This window comes from Melanotaenia boesemani, chromosome 3 (assembly GCF_017639745.1).
Source record: "Melanotaenia boesemani isolate fMelBoe1 chromosome 3, fMelBoe1.pri, whole genome shotgun sequence".
In the NCBI taxonomy this organism is placed as follows: domain Eukaryota; kingdom Metazoa; phylum Chordata; class Actinopteri; order Atheriniformes; family Melanotaeniidae; genus Melanotaenia; species Melanotaenia boesemani.
This window is the reverse complement of record NC_055684.1, coordinates 943,250-971,018: the sequence shown is the minus strand read 5'-3', so window position 1 is coordinate 971,018 and position 27,769 is coordinate 943,250. Positions and strand designations below refer to the sequence as shown.

The window sequence follows — 27,769 nt, the reverse complement described above, 5'->3', positions numbered from 1 at the left end:
TGTTTATACTGGAATTAAAATCTTCAGCTGCTACAGACCGGTTTAGATTTTAAAAATGAATAAAAAAAGGAGAATTATCTTCTGTTTTTTATTTTTCTCTATTTGAAAAGTCTTCCTCTCTCCAGTCACACCAGCCTTCTTCCCTCCCTCTAGGCGGTCTTTCAACACACAACAGACCAATTGCGAGCCAGTTTTTTCTGCCATCCCTTCATGGTCAGCTTGCTATGTTCACATGCTCCCCCCTTTTTTCCTTTTTCTCTATTCCCTCTCACTGAGCCACTTAAGCCTGGAGTAGGAAAGATTGAAGTGGGGAGGAAAACAAGCAAGCAGCAGACAGAAAGAGAAGGGACAGGACGAAGCCATGCAGACAGTGAAGCAGCGCTGCAACGATGCTTGATCACTGACCCGCAGAAGACCTTTCTTCCACTTTGACTGGTTTAGGAATAGAAGACGTCAGCCCTGCGGAGGAGAGTCATTATCCCAGCTGGACGAAAAGAGAAAAAGAAAGTGAACTCTTCAAATGAAAAGGATGTTCAGAGGGACCAGATAGAGTAAAGAGAAACAAGTAACAGGTGTCCCTACAAAGGCTGCTCAAACTCTATCATCGCCTGATTGAAACACAAAGAGTCGGATAAGTCAGGAAACAGACAGAAAGCAGAATGGCCAACTCAGGTCTTCAATTGTTGGGTTACTTTCTGGCGTTGGGCGGCTGGATTGGCATCATCTCCACCACCGCCCTGCCCCAGTGGAAGCAATCGTCCTATGCCGGAGATGCCATCATCACGGCCGTGGGTCTGTACGAGGGGCTGTGGATGAGCTGCGCCTCGCAGAGCACAGGACAGGTGCAGTGCAAGATCTTTGACTCCATGCTGTCGCTGGACAGTAAGTATGAACTCTGAGTTTATCCATGTTTTTCCTCTGCTTGCCCACAGCCTTTATCATTTTATTTTCTGCTCTAAGGCTTCGTTTTAATGGAGAAATCCTAATGTATTATTTTAACTGAAAGAGAATAATTAAAATACAGGCAAAAAAAAAAAAAAACTACTTTCATTAGCACATTTCTTTTTCTTCCTAAGGTAACATCTCTGCTTTCTGTGCTGTTAATGCTCTTCCATTCACAATTCCAGAGATGAAGAAGTTCCCAAGCTGTAAATCTTTAATAAAGTGGTGTCCATGTAATGTGTGAGAAGCCAGAGAGGGCGAAGAATGTGGGATTCAGACATAAATTAGCTCCCAATATGAGCCTCCTGTCATCTCCAATCTGTAAGCAGGACTAGTGACTCATAATTAATGGCACACAGATTATATGAATCCATCCGTCTACTGTCTGCTTAAATCATTCTGCTGGAGACTCAAATGAAAGACTGGGTGGGTGGGGGGTGGTTGGGGGATTTGTAGAGGGAAGGGTCTCAGTCAGAAGTAATTTTTACAAGATAAAATGTGTTTTTTGTTTGTCTATTGAGGAACTATTTTTCTAAGAGCAACAAATGAGGCTCTTTGCAAACATTTTGGCTTCTCTGTGAGCCATTTTCATTTTTAGAGGCAATCAGGACTCATCTCCCTTCTCCTTTGGTTCATGGCAGCAACAAGGAGAGCGTATTGTCCTGGTGCATGAATGGAGGCTGTTTGGAGAAGAAAAGGACAGTGTTGAGCTAAACAGCAGAGATATTCCCAGAATGCGCACCGTCTTCCCCACATTGGCCCATTTGTCCGTTAACACACCCAGTGAGCTCACTTTCAGGCCCAACACAAACACGTCTGCATGCTGCTTCCAGTCGGGACTGAACACTCTCGCTCAATCAGACGCTCATTCAGGTGTCCCCCCCCCCCACCCGGTCTGGGTTCAGCTCTGGTTTGATCCAGCTTGTTGAAAGAGCTCATCACCCCTGGATGCGTTGGCGGTTGGGGAAGCATGTGATGGTGGGTGGAATTGTTCACCAGACTGTGCTTCTGGCCAACTCTACGTTTCACCCCAGGAGACGGCAGTTGGGTTGAAAGGTGGCTGAAAAGACGGCTGATGGTGGTGCTGAAATGACAGCTCCTCTCAGCCACCTGCTTCTGCCAATCTATTGTCATAGCAACTGACAGGCGTGGTCTAAAATGGTGATTCAGCATATTTTCTTACATTTGTACCTGTTTTTTGAAATTCTAGTCATAATTAACATTTCTAAAAAATAAAACAATTCCAAAAAAAAAAAACAAAAAAAAAAAAAACAAACTTGAAAATATTATTTGGCTTTTATACGCACCTGTGGTCCCTTTATGTTTACCAACTTATTGTTTACCAACAATAATTTACAAAATGAGGCTTTGGTCACCAGTGTGTTTTTCAGAGTTTTACACAGTTTAGAGTTTTTAATAAAACACATGACAGAGCAGAAAAAATTGAAATAAGGCCTCAGTATTTTTCACTGTGATGATTTTATAGCTTCAGCTAAGTTGTAACAGCCAGTTGTGATATATATATATATATACATTAGCAAGCTGTACAACTGGGAGAGTATGATGGTAGTTAGCTCTTACGTGGACCTACAAACGCAGCAGGGGCAGTTATGTCTTGAAACATAAAGCTTTGGTTGTTTGTCTTGGTGACTTTGACAGCTTCTTTTTGACCCTTTAGATCATTGAGATGTGAGCCTGTAAACATGGTGCTAACGACATACATGTTGAACCCGAGCATGTGCATAAGAAGCTAACTACATACGTGTTGAATCTGAGAAAGTGCACATGTAGGTAACTACAGATGTATTGAACCTGAGAATGTGCAGATAGAGCTAACTACATACATGTTAAACCCAAGCATGTGCACATGGAGCAAACGTGTTGAACTCGAGCATGTGCACATGTAGGTAACTACAGATATGTTGAACCTGAGAATGTGCACATAGAGACATGTTGAACCCGAGCACATACACTCGAAGCTAACTACAGACGTGCTGAATAAGAAGACGTGTACACTAAGGTAAATACAGATGTGTTGAACCCGAGCACATGTACATGTAGTTAACTAAATACATGTTGAACCCGAGCATGGGCACATGGAGCTAACTACAGATGTGTTGAACACAAGCATGTGCACACGGAGCTAACTACAGATGTGTTGAACACAAGCATGTGCACACGGAGCTAACTACAGACATGTTAAACCCGAGCACGTGCTTATGGAGCTAACTACAGACGTGTTGAACCCGAGCATGTGTACATAGAGCTAACTACATACATGTTGAACCTGAGCACATGCACATGTAGGTAACTACATACATGCTGAACCCGAGCATGTGTACATAGAGCTAACTACAGACGTGTTGAACCCGAGCATGTGCACATGGAGCAGACGTGTTGAACCCAAGCAAGTGCACATGGAGCTAACGACAGACATGTTAAACCCGAGCATGTGCATATGGAGCTAACTACAGACGTGTTAAACCCGAGCATGTGTGCATAGAGCTAACTACAGACGTGTTGAACCCGAGCAAATGCACATGGAGCTAACTACATACGTGTTGAACTCGAGCACGTGCATATGGAACTAACTACAGACGTTTTGAACCCGAGCATGTGCACATGGAGCAGACGTGTTGAACCCGAGCATGTGCATATGGAGCTAACTACAGACGTGTTGAACCCGAGCATGTGTACATAGAGCTAACTACATACATGTTGAACCCGAGCATGTGCATATGGAGCTAACTACAGACGTGTTGAACCCGAGCATATGCACATGTAGTTAACTAAATACATGTTGAACCTGAGCATGGGCACATGGAGCTAACTACAGACGTGTTGAACCCGAGCATGTGTACATAGAGCTAACTACAGACGTGTTGAACCCAAGCATGTGTACATAGAGCTAACTACATACATGTTGAACCTGAGCACATGCACATGTAGGTAACTACATACATGTTGAACCCGAGCATGTGTACATAGAGCTAACTACAGACGTGTTGAACCCGAGCACATGCACATGGAGCTAACTACAGACGTGTTGAACCCGAGCATGTGTACATAGAGCTAACTACAGACGTGTTGAACCCGAGCATGTGAACAGGGAGCAGATGTGTTGAACCCGAGCATGTACACATGGAGCTAACTACAGACGTGTTGAACCCAAGCATGTGTACATAGAGCTAACTACATACATGTTGAACCTGAGCACCTGCACATGTAGGTAACTACATACATGTTGAACCCGAGCATGTGTACATAGAGCTAACTACAGACGTGTTGAACCCGAGCATGTGCACATGGAGCAGACGTGTTGAACCCGAGCATGTGCATATGGAGCTAACTACAGACGTGTTGAACCCGAGCATGTGTACATAGAGCTAACTACATACATGTTGAACCCGAGCATGTGCATATGGAGCTAACTACAGACGTGTTGAACCCGAGCATATGCACATGTAGTTAACTAAATACATGTTGAACCCGAGCATGGGCACATGGAGCTAACTACAGACGTGTTGAACCCGAGCATGTGTACATAGAGCTAACTACAGACGTGTTGAACCCAAGCATGTGTACATAGAGCTAACTACATACATGTTGAACCTGAGCACATGCACATGTAGGTAACTACATACATGTTGAACCCGAGCATGTGTACATAGAGCTAACTACAGACGTGTTGAACCCGAGCACATGCACATGGAGCTAACTACAGACGTGTTGAACCCGAGCATGTGTACATAGAGCTAACTACAGACGTGTTGAACCCGAGCATGTGAACAGGGAGCAGATGTGTTGAACCCGAGCATGTACACATGGAGCTAACTACAGACGTGTTGAACCCAAGCATGTGTACATAGAGCTAACTACATACATGTTGAACCCGAGCACAAGCACATGGAGCTAACTACAGACATGCTGAACCTGAGCGTGTGCACATGGAGCTAACTACATACGTGTTAAACCCAAGCACATGCACATGGAGCTAACTACAGGCGTGTTGAACTCGAGCATATGCACATGGAGCTAACTACATACATGTTGAACCTGAGCACCTGCACATGTAGGTAACTACATACATGTTGAACCCGAGCATGTGTACATAGAGCTAACTACAGACGTGTTGAACCCGAGCATGTGCACATGGAGCAGACGTGTTGAACCCGAGCATGTGCATATGGAGCTAACTACAGACGTGTTGAACCCGAGCATGTGTACATAGAGCTAACTACAGACATGGTAAACCCGAACATGTACACATGGAGCTAACTACAGACGTGTTGAACCCGAGCACGTGCGCATGGAGCTAACTACAGACGTGTTGAACCCGAGCGTGTGCACAGGGAGCAGATGTGTTGAACCCGAGCATGTACACATGCAGCTAACTACAGACGTGTTGAACCCGAGCATGTGTACATAGAGCTAACTACATACATGTTGAACTCGAGCATGTGCATATGGAGCTAACTACAGACGTGTTGAACCCAAGCACATGCACATGGAGCTCACTACAGACGTGTTGAACCCGAGCATGTGCACATAGAGCAGATGTTTTGAACCTACATACATGTTGAACCCAAGCATATGCACATGGAGCTAACTATAGACGTGCTGAACCTCAACGTGTGCACATGGAGCTAACTACAAACGTGTTAATCCCGAGCACATGCACATGGAGCTGACTACAGACGTGTTGAACCCGAGCACAAGCACATGGAGCTAACTACAGACATGCTGAACCTGAGCGTGTGCACATGGAGCTAACTACATACGTGTTAAACCCAAGCACATGCACATGGAGCTAACTACAGGCGTGTTGAACTCGAGCATATGCACATGGAGCTAACTACAGACGTGTTGAAACCGAGCATGTGCACATGGAGCAGATGTTTTGAACCTACATACATGTTGAACCTGAGCGTGTGCACATGGAGCTAACTACATACTTGTTAAACCCGAGCACATGCACATGGAGCTAACTACAGACGTGTTGAACCCGAGCATGTGCACATGGAGCAGATATTTTGAACCTACATACATGTTGAACCTGAGCGTGTGCACATGGAGCTAACTACATACTTGTTAAACCCGAGCACATGCACATGGAGCTAACTACAGACGTGTTGAACCCGAGCATGTGAACATGGAGCTAACTACAGACTTGTTGAACCCGAGCATGTGCACATGGAGCAGATGTTTTGAATCTATGTACATGTTGAACCCAAGGACATGCACATGGAGCTAACTACAGACGTGTTCTACCCGAGCATATGCACATGGAGCTAACTACAGACGTGTTGAACCCGAGCATGTGCACATGGAGCTAACTACATATGTGTTGAACCCGAGCATATGCACACAAAGCTAACTGCAGACGTGCTGAATCAGAAGACGTGTACACAGAGGTAAATACAGATGTGTTGAACCCGAGCATGTGCACATTGAGCAGATGTCTTGAACCCGAGCACATGAACACGGAGCTAACTACAGACACGCTGAATCTGAACACATGTACACAGAGCTAAATACAGATGTGTTGAACCCAAGCATGTGCACATGGAGCTATGTACAGTTTTATTTAAGCTAAATGTGCAGTGAGTATCAGATGAAATGGGACTGGTAGAGGCCAGAGGTGTTAGGCATGAGGGTGGTCTTAGATCTTTTCCAGTGTGTGGGATATAACATGCAGAACAGTCAGAAATTACCTCACAAAGGGACCTTACAGACCTTTGCACACACACTCATTGAAAGCTGGTGGCTGGCACTGCTGGTGTTGGCACCAGACAGAGAGAGAGCCTGAGGGTAAGCCGGCCTACAACCACCACCCTCCCTTCCCCTCCGTCTCCCTGTAACCTCTCCTTCAACTCAAAGCCCGCAAATGCCCTTAAGGTCCATCCCAGACTGAAGCCTGAACCCCTGTATGACCTCAGAAGAAAAGATGGACACCCGACATAGATGAAAAAACAAAAAAACTCTTTCTGATGAATGCTGTTCAAATACTCGATGCTCCGGTGCTCCGGAGCCATAAATTATACTTCAAAGATCCTTCATCCTTTTCTTGCCACCATGAATCCCCTCAGATCAGCTCCTGAGATGCTGCTGCATGAATGATGGGCTGTTTTTCTGCCACATAGACAAATGAAGCCTGTTGCTCCCTGCTTAGACCGTTGCTTCCAGCAAGTCCTTCTCAGGTCAATTCAACTCCATTTGCTTCAGTTCTGCAGCTCAGAAATGGGTTCCTCATAAAACATCAAGGTTTTTATTCAGACTGAGACACAAAGCACTGAATGTTCCTCTGAAAGTTCATCTGCTCGTTTCCTAGAGATGCCAAACTGTAAGCTCCGGAAATAAGTTTAACTATGTGTAAACAATTTTTTAAGCCATTTCCCTTCATGAACCCTCAGACAGCAGCTTTATTTACCACATCTGGAGTCTTTAAAGACAAAATCATCCAAAGAAGCACCCTAAATTTAACAGATTAACATTTGTTTAAATTTTTGTGCATAAAACCCTGAAACAACTTCTGCTGAAAACTACAAACATTTCAAAGATTTTGAAGATTTAACCTTTTAAATACCAGCTGGGTGATTATTTAGTGATTGATTGATTGATTGTTTTTTGGATTAAATCTTTTGATCAGCTTCATTTCTGATACAAACAATCAAATACTGAATAATAATTGGAATTTTAACCCTTTAAATGCCTGTTTGTTAAGTGATTTTAATAGCTTTTATGAAAAAAAAACCTAAATGAGTTCTTTTTTTCCTTATGAAAATGTTGGTGGGATTATTTTTTAACCACACGTGTTCTTGGAACTCAGGTTGGGCTTTTCTCACAAAAACATCATGTCTTTGAGACGGCGTTTAAAGGGCTGAAAAACTAAATCCTTAAATGTTGTTTAAGAGATTTATGCATAAAACAGCCGAAATGCTCCAGATGAAGAGGAACAATGTCCATAGGGCTGCATGAGGATTAAGTGCCAGCATTGCTTTCCTGTTTCCACATCTGTGCATGGCAGCGGTGATGCCTGGTCGCCGTGGAGACGGCCCCTTGAAAACAATCTGGCTTTGTAACAAAGCTACACTAATACCACTGTGTGAAACATGTAAAGCAGGACCTCCTACAGCTACTGTGAGCCAGAGTTTCATCTGTGCCCACCTACAGCCTCTGTGTGCAGACACATGGTGCACTTGTACATGCATGCAAGGATGTGTGTGTGATAATGTGTTCCTCCTACAGAGTTATGTGTGTATTGAGGCCTGTGTGGGCAATGCATTCGATTTTTGAGAAGGCAAAACCTCTCTGGAATGGTGTGGAGTCCCAGACTTTGACCCATACAGTTGCATCTGGAAAATGAAAAGTGGAATTTAGGTTAATCTGGAAACTGGGACAGTGGTGGACTCTGGATAATGAGCCTTCTAAAATGCATGCGGTCTCCCATCAGTCCTGCACGGCATGCAGATCATCATTCCTTTGTAATTATCACTTTAAAGTCCAGAATTGGATTTTTCTGTTAGTCTGTTAGTGCTGAAAGACTGTCTGTCTTCTCATCTCATCACCACTTTCCTCCTTCTCTTATCCTTAATTTTATTTTAATCTATTGTATCATCCACCATCCCTGCCTCCTCCTTTCCTCTCCTTTATCTAGTCCACATCCAGACATGCCGGGCTCTCATGGTCGTGTCGGTGCTGCTGGGCTTCATCGGCATCATTGTCAGTGTGGTGGGCATGAAGTGCACCAAGGTGGGAGATAACAACCCTTCCACTAAGACCCGCATTGCTGTGACCGGAGGAACCCTCTTCCTGCTTGCAGGTGGCATTTTGAGAATTTTTTTTTTGTTTTGTATTATTTGCAAACACAACTGTGTGCAGTAGCTCCCATAATCAGGGCATTTAGCAACATTTTTCTAGCCTGAATGAAGAGTTCTGCTAGGGAAATTAAAGCCTTGCTGTAAACAGGAAGAGGTCATTTTCACTGCTGACCTCAGACATAAATCATAATCCCAGAGGAGAAGATGAACTAGACAAGGACCCCTACCACTTCATCTGGGTGTTGTTGCAGCTGTAATGAGTACTTGCAGCCATGTTGACATGCTGAGCTAATACCCTTGTCTCTCCTTCCACAGGTCTATGCACACTGGTGTCTGTGTCGTGGTACGCCACTCAAGTGTCCTATCAGTTTTTCAACCCAAATACTCCCCCCAACGCCAGGTGTGTCACTCATCTGTTCCTGTTGAAGGACCTCTGCTTCTTCAGTAAAACTAAGCCGTTTCATCTCCTACAGCAGCGTTTTAAAACTGTGGAGAGGGAGTGTAGCTCTGGATAAAGGAGTGGAGGTAGACCGGAGCCATTTGGGTTATTGTTTTGTAAGCCAGAAACAGAGCTTTGAATCTGATGCACTGCAACTGGAAGACAGTGGAGAGCAATTAGCAGTGGAGTGACATGAGCTCTTTTGGGCTGGTTGAAGACCAGACGTGCTGCTGCGTTCTGGATCATCTGCAGAGGTTTAACTGAGCATGCAGGCAGGCCAGCCAGTAAGGAGTTGCAGTAGTCAATGGGTGAAATGACCAGAGCCTGGACCAGGAGCTGGGCCGTGTGTTCAGTCAGGTAGGGTCTGATCCTCCTGATGTTGTAGAGAGCAAATCGGCAAGACCAGCAACCAAGGCAACATGGTCCTTAAAGGTCAGCTGGTTGTCTACCATGACACCAAGATTCCTGGTAGAAGATGTAGAAGCGTGATGGAGTCAAGCTGCACACTTATCTGTGGCGGTAAGGAAGGATTGGCTGGAAAGACAATAAGCTCAGTCTTGGACAGATTTAGCTGAAGGTGGCGATCCTTCATCCATGTGGAGATATCAGCAACATGCTGATATTCACATTGAGACGTTGTGTCATCAGGTGGGAAAGAAAGGAAAAGCTGAGTGTCATTTGCATAGCAGTGGTAGGAGAAAATATTAGAGCTAATGATGCACCGAGTGAGGAGGTGTATAGTGAAAAGAGTAGAGGGCCAAGCACCGAGCCCTGAGGCACCCCTGTTGTCAGCCCATGTGATCTGGACACGCCCCCTCGCCAAGATACTCTGAAGGATCTTCCTGTGAGGTAGGAAGTAAACCATGAGAGACAGATCCTGAGATACCAAGCTCCGAGAGTGTGGAGAACAGTATATGATGGTTGACTGTGTCAAAGGCAGCAGACAGGTCCAGCAGGCAACCCGTAGGGAATCAGTAACTGACAGGAGAGCAATTTCAGTAGAGCGGCCTTGCCTATAGCCAGACTGATATGGATCTAACAGGTTGTTGTCTTGGAGGAACTGTGAGACCTGACTGAAGACGGCACGCTCTAGTAGTTTAGACATGAATGGAAGCAGTGAGACCGGCCGGTAGTTTCCAACCTGGGCTGGGTTGAGTGTGGCATTCTTCAGCAGCAGGGTAACCCGAGCTTGCTTGAAGGCAGAGGGAAAGACACCGGATTTAAGAGAGGAGGTGATAATATGGGTTACTGCAGGTTTGATTGTAGGTCTGCATGATGTCAGAGGGAACAGGATCAAGAGGACAGGTCGTGGGTTTTGAGTTGACTAGAAGTTTAGAGACTCCGTCCTCATTTAGAGAGCGAAAGGAGCAGATTGTTTCTGTAGCCTCATTAACAGACAGTAAGGAGAAGTCTGAGTGGGAAGGGAGGGTAGAGTAAACCAGACAGCTGTGTAGGTCTCAGGGATCTCAAGTTTCTGCAGTAGGACCATAGACTGTATATAAAAGATGGACGAAGCCTCTGTGATGTCACCCGTAGGTTTCTGAAGAGCTGAACTGAAGCTCATTGGGCGGTTCCCACCATTGTCATCTTGGCAGCATCACGCGTGTTGCCATTCCCGGGAAATCCAAAAATGGGTAAAGAGGTAAAGCTGAGAGGGGGACTGTGAAGGTGGGGGTGGATGATTGACACCCATCAAACTCCTAGCTGCCTGTAGCTAAGAGCTAACCCAGCTCTTAGCTAAAATGTGAGCTAATGGTAGCTAACCAGCTAACGGAGGTAGGCGGGCTAAAGCTAAGGCGCGTTGTTAGCCGGCTTCTTTCCATGAATATTGGATTCCTGTCAATCAAAAGGACACGCCCCTAATTAATGCCAAATTTCAAGATTAACTAACATCCAAACAGAAAAGTTAGAAAAAACGTCACCCCCCTCACAGTTGTCATGAAGGTAAACTTGACCTTTTAATCCTAAAATGGATCTTTGTACCAGGCTTTAAACATGTTTATTTCTGCTGTGAAGTTGGTCTTTTTAACATGGGAGTCTATGGGGATTTACTCTGGTTTGGAGCCCCTAATGGATGAAGGGGGAACTGCAATTTTTTGCATAGGCTTCACTTTTTACAGGCAGAGGTTGCCACTTGGGTAGGAGGCCATATTTTAGGAGCCGCTTGAGTGACATGAGGAAGGAAGACTGAGAATTTAACCAGGAAGTGGTCTGAGAGGTGCAGCGGGGTGACGGACAGGTCGGCTGTGGAGCAGTTTCTGGTCAGTACCAAGTCAAGAGTATTACCAGCTTTGTGTGTTGGAGGAGTCTGAACCAGTTTGAGATTGAAAGAGTAGATGAAAGCCAAAAAGTCAGTTGCTGTGGTTTGCCAATGTGAATGTTCATGTCTCCCATGACAATTAGTGGTGTGCCATCATCAGGAATGTCAGAGAGAATCATGTCCATTTCAGAGAAAACTCATCTATACTGCCACCCGGAGGCGGTAAATGACCAGAATGTATGCAGTGATGGGTGTAGAGACCTTTACTGCGTGACACTCAAGTGATGAGCAGTAAGCCATAGGACTGAGAAGTAAAGTTCCACTATATAAAATACTATGTAAAAAATAAGTCACTATATAAAAAAAAAACTACGCACACACACACACACACACACTCACAGACACACACATATATGTGTGTGTGTGTGTGTGTGGTTTATGAGGCCCTGTTTCCACACAAAATACCAAACCTTTTCCTTTGGGTAATTGTAAAAAAAAAAAAAAAAAAAAAAAAGGAATTACACAACACTGTGCAGGACCAGAAACCATGTAGTGCACTTGCCAGGCCTCTAGGGGGCAGTGAAACCTTGCAACGACACACCCAGGTGTGCACAACATCCTCCAAAGACCAGAAAACACAACAACAGAAGCGTTGCATGCTAACCGCTGGTTATCTAGAGGTTATCCGGGACCCCCAACAAGAACAGTGGGTCCCCAAAACTTTGAACCTTATAAGCTATTGTGAGTAATGTCAACACATTGTCCCTATTTTAAGAAAATAGTAAGGCTCTATGTAATTGAATTAACTTCTTAAATTGGGCTTTATCGAAGGATAGGACTACATTATTTATAAGTATAAAACCAAGTATGGTTGTAGGACGGGGTGGGGCAGGGGGTCCATGGCTTCTTAGTATATGCATGACGGGGGTCCCGAGAAAAATAGGTTGGGAACCACTGATCATCTTCACTGAGGCATAAATGTTCTACCAGAAACAGGTTTGGCTTCAACAGACCCAATAAATGAAAAAGATGCAGAGGCGCTAACATGACATGGAGCTCCGTAATTATTGTTATGCTTTTCGCAGATTAATCAGAGTCCGAGTGCACGAGATGACGTGAAACACGATTTTATTTCCAAAAGATTCCAGCTCCAGTTTCCATTAACGGGACTTGACTTGCATTGCAGGAAAATGTCACTGTGGAGGCTGTTGTCAAATCTGTGTGGTTTTATCTGTGTTCTACTGTCTCAGCGTTGTGGTGTAAACAGGGCCTGACACTTTTGGTTAACTAAACTCATCCTGGATCAAACTGACCCGAGAACATCATAACTAATATAGGTTATTTACTTTTTAAATAAGATAATTTGCAAGTTGTACTTAAATACTGGAGTTTACAAGTCAAATACTGAGCTTATGGATAATCCTGAAATTTTTAATTTAAAAGAGTAAAACAAGCCTTAGGATCGCCTCCTAACCCTCCCACCTGTTTCTTGTCCAGGTATGAGTTTGGCTCCGCCCTGTTTGTGGGATGGGCAGCGGCCAGCCTGACAGTTCTGGGTGGATCCTTGCTGTGCTGCTCCTGCTCTAAAGACGACATGCGAGGGCAGCAGTATTACCGCCAATCACAGCCTTCCACAGCCAGGGAGTACGTGTAAACCACCCACCCCCACCTCCTGCAGCCATCCAATCAGAGAGCAGAGGACATGCTTGGCACCCCCCCCCCCCCCAAAAACAAAAGAAAAAGACTCTCATGCATGCAATCATATAAGGCTCATACACAGAAACATGTTATAACTCACAAACAATCACTAGTAGGATGTATTTTTGTGACTCAAAGAGTTGCAAATATTAAGTATTTATATTTCATGTCAATCCTTCAGCTCACCAGGATAAGCTTGTTGTTAATGGAAACCTCCCATGTACCTCAGCATCATTCAATGTACTTATTAGTGCAGATACAAAGAAAACAAACCAAAGCATTTGTTTCTTAGTACAGCAGAACTATGTTTTTGGTGAATGATTTTCACGGGGAATCTGGGTATGGAGTTAAAATTACCAGCAAACTCACTGACCTTTACTAGCTTGTCCTGTGCTTCCTGGTTGGAGCTGTATTGGTGTTCAGACTCCAGTTTGCTTTGTGTACTTATTCTCCACTGGTGCAGTTAGGTTGTGTAAAGTTAGAGATGTAAACCATTGCACAAAAACAAGAAAGAGTTGTTTCTCTTTCCTTTTGAATCAGCATTATTTATGAACAGTAGTTCCAAGAATGAAGTTTTAGAGCATTTAAATTTCAGTTTTCCCCAAAGCCAGATCTGAGATTCAGGCTTTAACTGGATGATGAAGGTTTCAGACAGCCAGTTTAGAAGAGATGAATCACTTCGTCAGTTTTATGTAACCCTTTCACTTCACACCACCAAAATCTCTTTATGAGAAACACAAGACACAATCTGAACTGCAGGAGTGGAGGTGAATTGCTTCATGAAGGTGTCTGCTAATGAGTGTGCATGTTGCTGAGTATTGTTTTGTCCTTTTACCCAGCGCTTAGAGCGAAGGAGGGTTTTCACTAACACGTCCTCACGCTCCATTTACTAACATCATGCTTCCAGATTTATACCCTCTCATCTCCTAATCTAAAATCAGTGTATATGATGTAAGTTATTTTATAGTCTTCTGACACAAGCATCAGTCTTACTGGGAAGAATAAGCTGCAGTGAAGGGCACTTGCACAGTATTATGATGTCCCACCATGAGCTAATATGAAGCTTGAACTGAACTAAACATTTATAACTTCACTTCAGTAAATCCTGCTTCACTGATCACGTATGTCACAATAGCAACAGGTCATTTGCAAACTACTGACTACTCCTTAGGGATGAAGGATACTTGCAGTTATCCCCATATTAGGGCATGGAAAACTCAACTGCAGCACTAAATTGGCTCTTGAGTTTCTCTTTGATGCTTCCACATCACTTTGCCCTCATTTGTGTTTCCTGAAGAGGTGGTCCATCATTGTTCCAGATAATAAAGCCAATAACTTTTCTCAGAATGGGCCCCAGTTGCCCCATTTCTCCTTCCTGCAACCTCCCTTCCCAGAAGACACTTGGTTGCGGAATACTATTATGCTTCTATATGCCCTTTACATAAAAAGAGTTGTTAAGAAAATTGGCTGGTTTGGGTTTGAATGGGGACTGCTCAACAACAGGTATAAAAAGCTACCTGTAAAACTATGTCCAACAGTATGAGAATTAAAAAATAACAAAATTTGAGACTTTTAGCTGAGAATTTAACTTTAGTTTAATTTTATAACTGAGATATATGATGTCTATGTCCTCTACATGTCTGCTAAATATAAGCAATAGCCAGAAGTTAGCTTAGCATGGCTTAGCTTAGCAGAAAATTTTAACAGAGGAAGGTGGCTTGTTAGTTGATCTACAAAGACAAAATAAAAGATGCCCCTGGACAGATTGTAGGTGCCTTTGACAAAGATGGAATAGACTTACACCAACAACTACATTTTATTCTAAGCTAATATAACTCTTATGGCTGCAGTTTGCAAACTACTGTACCCATAAGAGCTACATTAGCTTAGCATTAACATCAAGGTAGTATCAATCATATCACATAATCATGGCAAAAAGTTAAACTTTTGTCTATTTTTGTTCAGTCAGTCCATTAAAAATATCTTTTTTCGCACCTAGTAAACACTTTAACTATTAACCTCCTAGCTAGCTCACATGTAGCATTTCCTGTGCTTTTCCTCATAGTCTTTCAACCCTTTGTGCTAACATGTCCAACGTCTGGCATCTGTTTTTGCATGTCCAGTGTTCAGTGGCCATTTTCATATGTCCAAGATAAAGCGGACATTTTCACATGTCCAATGTCTAGTGGCCCTTTTGACATGTCCAGTGTTCATTGGCCATTTTCATATGTCCAAAATAAAGTGGTCATTTCCAGTGGCCTTTTTCTGGACGCAGAACATGTCAAAACAGCAGCTGGATATTGGACATGTCAAAACTTCAGCTTGTCGGCCCCTGCAGCTGTTTTGACATGTCCAACGTTCAGCTGCTGTTTTCAAATGTCCAAAGTCCAGATTCCATTTTGACATTTCCAATGTCGAAATGCACTTTTCACATGTCCAACGTCTAGCTCCCGTTTCTACATGTCCAACATCCAGCTGCCATTTTCACATGTCCAACGTCCGGTGGCCATTTTCACATGTCCAACGTCCAGTGGCCATTTTCATATGTCCAACGTCCGGTGGCCATTTTCACATGTCCAATGTCCAGGTTCCATTTTCACATGTCCAACATCCAGGTTCCATTTTCACATGTCCAACGTCAGGTGGCCATTTTCATATGTCCAATGTCCGGTGGCCATTTTCACATGTCCAATGTCCAGGTTCCATTTTCACATGTCCAACATCCAGATTCCATTTTCACATGTCCAACATCCAACTGCCATTTAAACATGTCCAACATCCAGCTGCCATTTTTAAATGCCAATGTCCTGCGGCCATTTTCACATGTCCAACGTCGAGCTGCTGTTTTCACATGTCCACCATCTGTCTGATGTTTTCACATTTTTCAACATTTCGTGGTCCTTTTCACATGTCCAATGTCCAGCTGCCATTTTGACATGTCCAACGTCCAGCCTCTTAGCCAGCTAACATGTTTAACATTGGCAGTCTCAGAGGTCTTGATGTGTTGCTTCCCCTTCTGTCGTCTTACCCTTTTCTTCTCTGATTTTCTTCTTCTCTCCTCTAATTCAGGGCAGAGTTGTTGAGTGAAACTAGTTTCCCTGACTGATCAGCCCCTGCCTTTTTATCGAGGACTGTCCGACTGTCCAACTACTGAATCCCTACTTTTTTCCCATTATCTCCTCCACCCAAAATTTGGACCTCTGGTTGTAGATGAGTCCCTCTTTTTGCCTGAATATCTGTGCCTTATGAGTTTAATGGGTTCCCAGATGTACTTCCTTCTACAATTTTTCCCACTGTCTGAGCCTCTTCTGTAAATATGGACTCTTAAAGTATATGTGATCACATCTTTTTCTTTAAAAAAAGAGATGTCAACTTTCTTCTATCTCCTCCATCCCCTCTTCCTTCCTGTTGTTGTCTGAAACTTAACAATGAATTAAAACATATAGGTTTCATTTATGACTTGACTGAAGTCCTGATGACCTCTGGGTGTTAAAAATGTGTCTTTTGGGTTTATTTTGTTTGTTGTATCTGTACTTTGACTGAAATGTGTCTTTTTTTTCCCTTTTGAATTTCAGACCAAATGTTAAAAGTACCCCACCAGAGAAAAGGGAGCAGTACTTGTAGTTTGGGAGTCTTCTGGCCTTACCATGGTTTAGGTTCTGTCAACCCTCTCACTGAGGAATTCAAAACAGACAAGAATCAATTTCTGACACGCTTGTTTCAAGCAGTTTGCATCAACATAATTCTTTTCTTTCTTTTGGACATTAAAGAAAATGTTTGGCAAAGTTTTATGAATTAAATCTTTTGGGTGGGGGCTTGAAAGAGAAAATATCCTTCTCTGTGTTTTTGACTTTGGGAGGGAAGTCATTCAGGATATGTTTTCTGTAACATGTTAAAATGCCTAGGTGTATGTACCACCTACTGTATTCTTTGTTTTTATTTACTACATATATAATGTTTTACTACAGTGCCTTATAACACATGTTTGTATGTATTTGAGCACATAGACTGGTTCTGTCTCCCGTCTCGTCTGAGGGACGAGTGTCCACAGCTCCTCTGCCAGCAGTTCTGTAGGCCATTTCTATTGTTGGATTTCTAACAATGGATGTGAAGCTACTCTGCAGTACCACTGATAAAACAAGAAATGCATACACTCCATACAACTTCAATGTAATGTCTTATGCACTGTTTGTTTAAAGCCTGTCTCCAAGCAGCCTGGATTGAGGAGAAACCAATTACCTTCACTTGTTTTTCTGTGTCGCTATGGTTTAGTGTGCATGACAGAGTTGTCGTATTTTGGATTCTAAAGGATGTACTGTTCTGTGTACTAAGGAACATCCATTTACTGTGTGCCCATCTGATGCCTGCATTTATTCACCATGCCAGTCCTTTGTCTAATATTTTCCTCCTCCATCTTGTATATCATCTCGTTTACAGTATACCCATGTCTAGTAAAAAGAGACAAAAAACGTGAATTTTGCTCTGAGTCACTGCTTTGTTAGTTTTTTCCTAACTTTTACCCCCTGCCCGACTATTCGCCCACTCTCCCCACTACTTCCTGCTTTCTGGCTAAATCCTACTTTTGCACCCTGTTGTTCAATAATTGCAGACGTGGAATTCCACTTCTGCTCCACTGGGCTGTGGCACATTCTTAAAAAGGTTAACTTGCTCAACAAGGCTGAAATTTTGTTCTTGTTTTGTTCACTTTATAGAAGAAAACATTAAAGCCTTATCATGACCACAGTTTACCTTTATTTAGATCAAATACTGTCCAATGTAGCTGATGTATACCATACCGGACCACACCAGATGGACCATACCAATACCATACCATACCATACCATACCATACCATACCATACCATACCGTACTGTACTGTACCATACCAAACCATACCATACCATACCATACCGTACCGTACCGTACAGTACCGTACCATACCATACTAGGGCTGGGCGATATGGCCTAAAAATAAAATGTCCGATTTTTTATAACCAAATCCGATTTCCGATTTTAATCGATTTTTTTTACTTTTCTTTTACAAAACATAAATAAACTTATTAAAACATTAATTTGTTTATATAGATGAATGCTAGCAAAAATAAAGCATATAATGTCATAGCTTTTCCACCATATAAACGACTTCATATCTTACATTGAAATATGCGACACAATGCATCCGTGATCTCTTTCCATCTGGATCCTTATCGTACAGGATCCACTGCAGGAATAATTCCCCTGATGAAGGTTGTCTCTTAACAAGGGTTTGCAGCATTTCTCACTGCAGTTATACGTACAGCTAAATCCCAGGCATGAGTGAAGGGTCACTTTACTGAAAATCTGTCAGACAAACAACTTTCTGGTGTGGAGGGAGGGCTAAGTCTGCTGCTAACTAACTATGGAAAAAAATCCCGATTTTCAAAAAAATTAATCTCCAGAAATGAAAAATTCGATTTATCGATTTTATCGATTAATCGCCCAGCCCTATACCATACCATACCATACTAGTCCAAACCAAACCAAACCATACAATACCAGACCAGACAGACCAGACCTTACTAGACTATACCAAACTAAATCAGACCATACCATTCCAAACCAAACCAAACCAAACCAAACCAGACCAGTCCATACCAGACCAGACCAGACCATACCATATGATACTCTACCATACCAGACTATGCCAGACCAGGACATACTATACCTGACCATACTAGACCATACAAAACATGTCATATCATATATCATATCATATCATATCATATCATAACATATATCAAACCATACCACACCACACCATACCATACCATACCATACCATACTATACTAAACCATACCGTACCATACCATACCATACCATACCATACCAAAACCATACCATCCCACACCATACCAAGCCATACTATATTATACCAGACCATACCATACATTACAATATAATACCAGACCATACCAAACCAAACCATTACAAACCATAACACAACATAACATAACATAACATAAAATAACATATAACAACAAACCAGACCAGACCAGACCATACCAAACAGGACCACACCATTCCACACGATAACATACAATACCATTCCATACCATACCATACCATACCATACCATCTCACACGATACCAAGCCATACTATACTATACCAGACCATACCATACCATACATTACAATATAATAGCAGACCATACCAAACCAAACCATTACAAACCATAACACAACACAACATAACATAACATAATATAACATAACATAACATAACATAACATAACATAACATAACATAACATAACATAACATAACATAAAATAACATATAACAACAAACCAGACCAGACCATACCAAACAGGACCACACCATACCACACGATAACATACAATACCATACCATACCATACCATACCATACCATACCATACCACACAATACTATACCATACCATACCATACCATACCATACCATACCATACCATACTATACTAAACCATACCGTACCATACCATACCATACCATACCATATCTTACCATACCATACCAAAACCATACCATCCCACACCATACCAAGCCATACTATATTATACCAGACCATACCATACCATACATTACAATATAATACCAGACCATACCAAACCAAACCATTACAAACCATAATACAACATAACATTACATAACATAAAATAACATATAACAACAAACCAGACCAGACCAGACCATACCAAACAGGACCACACCATACCACACGATAACATACAATACCATTCCATACCATACCATACCATACAATACCATTCCATACCATACCATACCATACCATACCATACCATACCATACCATACCATACCACACCATACTATACCATACCATACCATACCATACCAGACCAGACCAGACCAGACCAGACCAGACCATACCATTCCACACCATACCAAACTATACTATACCAGCCCATACCATACCATACTGGACCATATCAAACCAAACCACATATCATATCATATCATATCATATCATATCATATCATATCAAATCATATCATATCATATCATATCATATCATATCATATCATAGCATATCATATCATATCATATCATACCAAACCATACCATACCATACTAGACAAGACCAGACCATACTGAGGGGTCCCAGTACAGTACATACCATGTATCTTATACCAGTATAAGAGCTGAGATTCTTTAGGAATACCCTTTATCTTTACTAGGATCTCTTCACTTTTAATGTAAATGCTGAGAAAAAAATCATGATTCTAATGATTTTCTTAGAAACTGGCCCATAGGAGCAGCCCTTTGCACTGAGAAACTTTAGGAATACGGCCCCGGATCTGCAACTTGGGGTCGTATAAAAGACACACTTTGCTTTGTCATGCACGACAAGACCAGTTAAAACAAATAAGATTAAAAAAAGAAGCTAAAGTCTTGTTGCGGTTGAGAACTAAACAGTAATAATTGGCTTTAAAGACAAGTTTATAAATGGACAGTGAAGGAGCCACTCTAATGTGTAAGGTTCTGGTTGACAGCATGATGAGCAGCTTTCTGCAGGAACAGCTGGTTACCCGACCTGAGGAACCGAGGAGAGGGTCAGTGCAGGTTTTTTTTTGGAGGCCAGTATTAAAAACAAAAAATGAGCCCTTATTTGGTTTTCGTTTTAAAATGAAAAAAATAAAATGATTTAAAGTATTTTTCCTTTTATCTGTTCAAACAGTATTTACAATGACTTGATTTGGGTTTTAAAGTTTGCAGAAGAAAAATAAAATCACAAAAATACAAACACAAAAAGCAGCCTGTTTTTTTACTTCATGATTTTACCTCCTGCCTGCTGGACATTTGTCAGTCTGACTCCAGTGTGGAATAGCTGCTGTTTTCCTACTGAAACAGCTGGAACCCTTGAGTGGAAAATAAAAACATCCATTAAGAAAAAAACAAAATACAAAAAAAAAAACAAAAAAAAAAACAATAAAAATGGTTTATTATTCATTTTAGCGTAGCTCTTATGGATTTGGAAATACTCACGAAACCAACTGTTTTGACTTGTTGTCCAATTAAAATGACCATGGAGATGTCCATGCCAGAGAAACGCCACCAATGAAACATCAGTAAATGCTGTTGTGTTGACAGATAAATACGAGCACTCATCCATGTGGTTGATCTAATTGGGACAATCATGGTAAACGTCTCCCTTTGCGAAAGTTCATAAAGTTCATAGCCTGGTTTTTTATTAGAAAATCCTCCATGGATGTTTTAGCTGGGGATTCCTGTCTTTTATCAGCAGTCTCAGAAAGTAAACTCCACGTGGAAGACTGGTAGAACCAATACTTGAGCTAAGCAGCTATTTTACAAGAAAAAGCTAGGACAGGCCACGAGGATATGCTAGCAGGCAGCTAGCACGTAGCTAACAGGTAGCTAGCAGGTAGCTAGCAGGTAGCTAGCTCCACTTCATGCTGTGAACCAGAACCAGGTTTGCCCAGGCAAGTGGATATTGTCTGTAGGGACCTACTACATACTGTGTCTACTAGACAGTACACAGTATGTGGACGGTACACACAATGTTCATCACTAGCACACGGGATGCAGGCTTATGAGCAGCTCATTTCATAGCATGCAGTTAAAGTTGAAGAAAATAACAGAACTATTTGTCTTGTAATGGGGAAAAATATGCATCTTGTTGGCTTACTCAACACAGGAACGACACCTGCCTAAATGTGTAGGCTAAAAGCTAAAGTACACTAACTAAGATGCTGTCGTGTTGTGTATCATTCAGCTGGAAAATAATAAAATAAGCAGAAAAAAAAAGTTTTCAGTTTTTGAGACCACTGCAGTCTCAATGATATTAATCATATCAATGATATGATAGGATATCGAGCAACATAAACGGGTCATACTTTATCAGAATATTTTATAAAGAACTCTATCAGAATCAGACACACTCCATTATTCCCAGACTGGAAAATTTCAGTGTTACAGCAGCATAAATGTCAGAGAAAGAAAAAAAAAATGAAAATGAAAGTGTAAGATGTGATGACCTGTGGCAGGAAGGTGCTGAGCTGGTGGAGCTGGAGGAGTCTCCTGGAGAAGGAGCTCCGCTGTCTGTCCACTGTGTGGTGAAGAGGGTGGTCTGGGTCATCCATGACATCCATGTTGGTTGGTTATTAGCATGAAAAGAATCCTTTGATGATGTAATAACACATGAATAAAACTGCATTTCTCACTAATATCAGATGTAGTTTTTTGTGCGGTATGTGATAAAGTGGTGCAACCACATTATTAACAAACTTTATTGCTAGTAAATCATTATCAGGTGCTAAGCACCAACAGCAGAGAAGCAGAAACAATCTTTTCATGAGATAATGTGTGGAATAAATGTTAATGCTAACAAATAACTGAAGGAAGCAGGAGTCCTGCCAAGAAGGACGGGAACATGTATGTTTTGAATGATGATGAATTTGAATCTTTTCCTTGATGAGAATAATAAAAGCATGAATCAAATGTAAAAAAGAAAAAGAGATATATGATGTAAACAATTTGATATAAGTGTAGATGACTGTCTGCAGCAGCCAGGTCCGTGCAGATCGTTTCCACACAGTCTGAGTTCAAACAAGGCAGTTTGAGAAAAATGCACACAGTGGACAGCAGTGGTGAGCAGAGTGTGGACGTGAAATCTTACATACGCTTGACATTTACGATACACCTACATTACCTATGACTTTACAGCGTGTGTCCCATTCACATGCTTTAAGCCTGTCATGCTAAGAAGCAGATTCCCACCAGGACATTTGGTGGAACTGTGTGCACAGAGAAAACAGCTGGGAGTTACAGCAGAACGCTCAAAATAAACACATTAGCATGCCCGTCTTACATTTTCATACCCAAAGTTTGACCGACTACCTGCTTCTGCTCAGAGCCAGAGCTTCACCGTCTGTCTCTAGATGCCTGTGAATGAAGCTTGGATGCAGAGCAGAGCTTATTTACACCATGGAGCAGACAAGTGAAGCTTGCAGCAAAAACCAAATAATTATAGTAATTGCAGGAATGTGTTTTCCCTCCGCTGACGATGATGGATGGTGTCACACATGCGTTTGATTGGGACTTTCACATTGTGGTAATTCAGGAATGCCAGAGTAGACACTAGTTTCTTCATTACCAAACTGTAAACATCATCATAACAACAAAACATTTTCATTGCCATCCATGTGTGGGAAACGATTAGGGAAGATGTCAACAGTACAGATGTAAACGGCAGCTGGAGGCAAACTAAAGAAATGTTTGATTCGTTTTTCCACTTCCTGCTCAGATCAACTGTGTCAGCTGCCTGGGCTTCACCCTGATGGCACTGCTGATGTGATAGCGGAGGTCAGGGAGCAGACCACACTTCCATCATCAGCGAGTGGCAGAAACCTTACTTCTGCTGAGCACACTTTACAGATATGAAGAAGTCTAACCAGTTCTCCTGATGATGGGAATAATAGAAAATCAGGTTGTAGTAGGAATACTTTCAGTAATCATAGCTGTTTTCTGGGGTGATCTAATAATAAAGGAACTGATGGGGTTCCTCTCTCCATCACTACGGTGATAACTGTGGTCACAACGGAGAGAAATAGAACACATAAGAAAATAGCTGAGGCATTCGGAGTGGTGATGAATAAAAAGACTTAATTATATCATGGCTAATCTTATAAAAACATGTCCTTGCTAATGCGTTTCAGCCTAAAAGGCCTTCGTCAGGGCAAATGGCAACATGTTTGTCAGTAAGCTCAGTTCATGTTTAAATAGACAATAAAAGACACCTGCTCTGTGTGGGCAGGTAGATGGTCACATGGTGTGCATGGTCTGATCCCAGTTTAACATGGTATTTACAGCTGGTCTGATTCCAATTTAACATGGTCTTCACAGTGGGTCTGATCCCAGTTTGACACGGTGTTTACTGCTGGTCTGATCCCATTTTAATACGACCTTTTCAGCGGGTCTGATCCCAGTTTAATACGACCTTTACAGCTGGTCAGATCCCAGTTTAACAGAGTATTTACAGCGGGTCTGATCCCAGTTTAACTTGGTCTTTACAGCGGGTCTGATCCCAGTTTAACGTGCTGTTTACAGCGAGTCTTATACCAGTTCAACACGGTTTATAAAGCTGGTCTGGTTGCAGTTTAATATGACTTTTACAGGCGGTCTGATCCCAGATTAACATGGTGTTTACAGCGGGTCTGATCCCAGATTAAGACGGTCTTTACAGCTGGTCTGATCCCAGTTTAACATGGTTTTCACAGTGGGTCTGATCCCAATATAACACAGTGTTTACAGCCGATCTGATCCCAATTTAACGTGGTGTTTACATCGGGTCTGATCCCAGTATAACACAGTATTTACAGCGGGTCTGATCCCAGATTAACTTTGTGTTTACAGGAGGTCTGATCCCAGATTAACTTGGTGTTTACAGTGGGTCTGATCCCAGCTTAACTTTGTGTTTACAGCAGGTCTGATCCCAGATTAACTTGGTGTTTACAGCTGGTCTGATCCCAGTTTAACACAGTATTTACAGCGGGTCTGACCCCAGATTAATGTGGTGTTTACAGCGGGTCTTATCCCGGTTTAATACGATGTTCAAAGAGGGTCTGATCCTAGTGTAACACGGTGTTTACAGCGGGTCTGATCCCAGTTTGACTCTGTGATTACAGCTGGTCTGGTCCCACTTTAACATGGTCTTTACAGCGGGTCTGATCCCAGTTTAACTCAGTGTTTACCGCGAATCTGATACCAGTTTAGTACGACGTTTACAGCTTGTCTCATTGCAGTTTAACTCTGTGTTTATAGCGGGTCTGATACTTGTTTAACTCGATGTTTACAGCGGGTCTGATCCCAGATTAACACGGTTTTCACAGCTGGTCTGATCCCAGATTAACATGGTGTTTACAGCTAGTCTCATCCCAGTTTAACAAGGTGTATGCAGCTGGTCTCATCTCAGTTTAACTCAGTGTTTACAGCGCGTCTGATCCCAGTTTAACGTGGTTTTTACAGCGGGTCTGATCCCATTTTAACGGGGTGTTTACAACGGGTCTGATCCCAGTTTAACTCGGTGTTTACAGTGGGTCTGATTCCAGTTTAATGAGGTGTTTACAGGGGGTCTGATCCCAGTTTAACGAGGTGTTTACAGCGGGTCTTATCCCGACTTAATACGACGTTCACAGTGTTTCTGATCCGTTTAACATGGTATTCACAGCGGGTCCGATCCCAGATTAACTCGGTGTTTACAGCTGGTCTGGTCCCAGTTTAACGGGGTGTTCACAGCTGGTCTGATCCCAGATTAATGTGGTGTTTACAGTGGGTCTGATCCCAGATTAACTTTATGTTTACAGCGGGTCTGATCCCAGATTAACATGGTTTTCACAGTGGGTCTGATCCCAGATTAACACAGTGTTTACAGCCGATCTGATCCCAATTTAACGTGGTGTTTACAGCGGGTCTGGTCCCAGTATAACACAGTATTTACAGCGGGTCTGATCCCAGATTTATGTGGTGTTTACAGCAGGTCTGATCCCAGATTAACTTGGTGTTTACAGTGGGTCTGATCCCAGTTTAACACAGTGTTTACAGCCGATCTGATCCCAATTTGACCTGGGGTTTACAGTGGGTCTGATCCCAGTATAACACAGTATTTACAGCGGGTCTGATCCCAGATTAATGTCGTGTTTACAGTGGGTCTGATCCCAGATTAACACAGTATTTACAGCGGGTCTGATCCCAGATTAATGTGGTGTTTACAGCGGGTCTGATCCGAGATTAACTTTGTGTTTACAGCAGGTCTGATCCCAGATTATCTTGGTGTTTACAGCGGGTCTGATCCCAGATTAACTTTGTGTTTACAGCAGGTCTAATCCCAGATTAACTTGGTGTTTACAGCGGGTCTGATCCCAGATTAACTTTGTGTTTACAGCAGGTCTGATCCCAGTTTAACACGGTATTTACAGCAGGTCTGATCCCAGATTAACTTGGTGTTTACAGCGGGTCTGATCCCAGATTAACTTGGTGTTTACAGCGGGTCTGATCCCAGATTAACTTGGTGTTTACAGCGGGTCTGATCCCAGTTTAACGTGGTGTTTACAGCGGGTCTGATCCCAGTTTAACTCGGTGTTTACAGCGGGTCTGATCCCAGTTTGACCCGGTGTTTACAGGGGGTCTGATCCAAGTTTAGCACGGTGTTTACAGCTGGTCTGATCCCAGTTTAACTCGGTGTTTACAGGGGGTCTGATCCAAGATTAGCACGGTGTTTACAGCGGGTCTGATCCCAGATTAACTTGGTGTTTACAGCGGGTCTGATCCCAGTTTAACGTGGTGTTTACAGCGGGTCTGATCCCAGTTTAACTCGGTGTTTACAGAGGGTCTGATCCCAGTTTGACACGGTGTTTACAGGGGGTCTGATTCAAGTTTAGCACGGTGTTTACAGCGGGTCTGATCCCAGATTAACTTGGTGTTTACAGCGGGTCTGATCCCATTTCAACATGCTCTTCAGAGTGGGTCTGATCCCAGTTTGACACAGTATTTACAGCTGGTCAGATCCCAGTTTAACACAGTATTTACAGCGGGTCTGATCCCAGATTAATGTGGTGTTTACAGCGGGTCTGATCCCAGATTAACTCTGTGTTTACAGCAGGTCTGATCCCAGATTAACTTGGTGTTTACAGCAGGTCTGATCCCAGATTAACTTGGTGTCTACAGTGGGTCTGATCCCAGTTTAACTTTGTGTTTACAGCAGGTCTGATCCCAGATTAACATGTTGTTTACAGCGGGTCTGATCCCATTTCAACATGGTCTTGACAGTGGGTTTGATCCCAATTTAACACGGCATTTACAGCTGGTCTGATCCCAGTTTAACACTGTATTTACAGCAGATCTGATCCTAGTTTAACACAGTATTTACAGCAGGCCTGATCCCAGATTAATGTGGTGTTTACAGCGGGCCTGATCCCAGATTAACTTGGTGTTTACAGCGGGTCTGATCCCAGATTAACATGGTGTTTACAGCGGGTTTGATCCCAGTTTAACGTGGTGTTTACAGCGGGTCTGACCCCATTTCAACATGGTCTTCACAGTGGGTCTGATCCAAGTTTGACACAGTATTTACAACTGGTCTGATCCCAGTTTAACACAGTATTTACAGCGGGTCTGATCCCAGATTAATGTGGTGTTTACAGCGGGTCTGATCTCAGATTAACTTTGTGTTTACAGCAGGTCTGATCCCAGATTAACTTGGTGTTTACAGCGGGTCTGATCCCAGTTTAACATGGTGTTTACAGCGGGTCTGATCCCAGTTTAACGTGGTGTTTACAGCGGGTCTGATCCCATTTCAACATGGTCTTCACAGTGGGTCTGATCCCAGTTTGACACAGTATTTACAGCTGGTCTGATCCCAGTTTAACACAGTATTTACAGTGGGTCTGATCCCAGACTAATGTGGTGTTTACAGCGGGTCTGATCCCAGATTAACTTTGTGTTTACAGCAGGTCTGATCCCAGTTTAACATGGTGTTTACATCGGGTCTGATCGCAGTTTAACGTGGTGTTTACAGCGGGTCTGATCCCATTTCAACATGGTCTTCACAGTGGG

General features: G+C 42.6%; 1 protein-coding gene across 2 annotated transcripts; it reads left to right on the top strand.

The window, feature by feature from the left end:
• Positions 1 to 266: 266 nt before the first annotated feature.
• On the top strand, positions 267 to 17,897 carry cldn19 (claudin 19). 2 transcript variants are annotated; one of them, XM_041981763.1, is made up of 5 exons: positions 267 to 882; positions 8,600 to 8,764; positions 9,078 to 9,162; positions 12,959 to 13,105; positions 16,735 to 17,897. In XM_041981763.1, the coding sequence occupies exons 1-5, from the start codon at positions 660 to 662 to the stop codon at positions 16,781 to 16,783; spliced, it is 669 nt and encodes a 222-aa protein (XP_041837697.1). In that variant the 5' UTR covers positions 267 to 659; the 3' UTR covers positions 16,784 to 17,897. The 2 variants fall into 2 exon arrangements, with proteins under 2 accessions (XP_041837697.1, XP_041837698.1); XM_041981764.1 differs by having other exon boundaries at positions 16,229 to 17,897.
• Positions 17,898 to 27,769: the final 9,872 nt, after the last annotated feature.

What these genes read in the sequence shown, in the direction of transcription:
- cldn19 (XM_041981763.1), top strand. Translation starts at nt 660, where the DNA reads ATGGCCAACTCAGGTCTTCAATTGTTGGGTTACTTTCTGGCGTTGGGC. An exon ending in CTCCATGCTGTCGCTGGACA is followed by an intron (nt 883 to 8,599) that starts GTAAGTATGAAC and finishes TCCTTTATCTAG; the next exon opens with TCCACATCCAGACATGCCGG. An exon ending in AATACTCCCCCCAACGCCAG is followed by an intron (nt 9,163 to 12,958) that starts GTGTGTCACTCA and finishes TTTCTTGTCCAG; the next exon opens with GTATGAGTTTGGCTCCGCCC.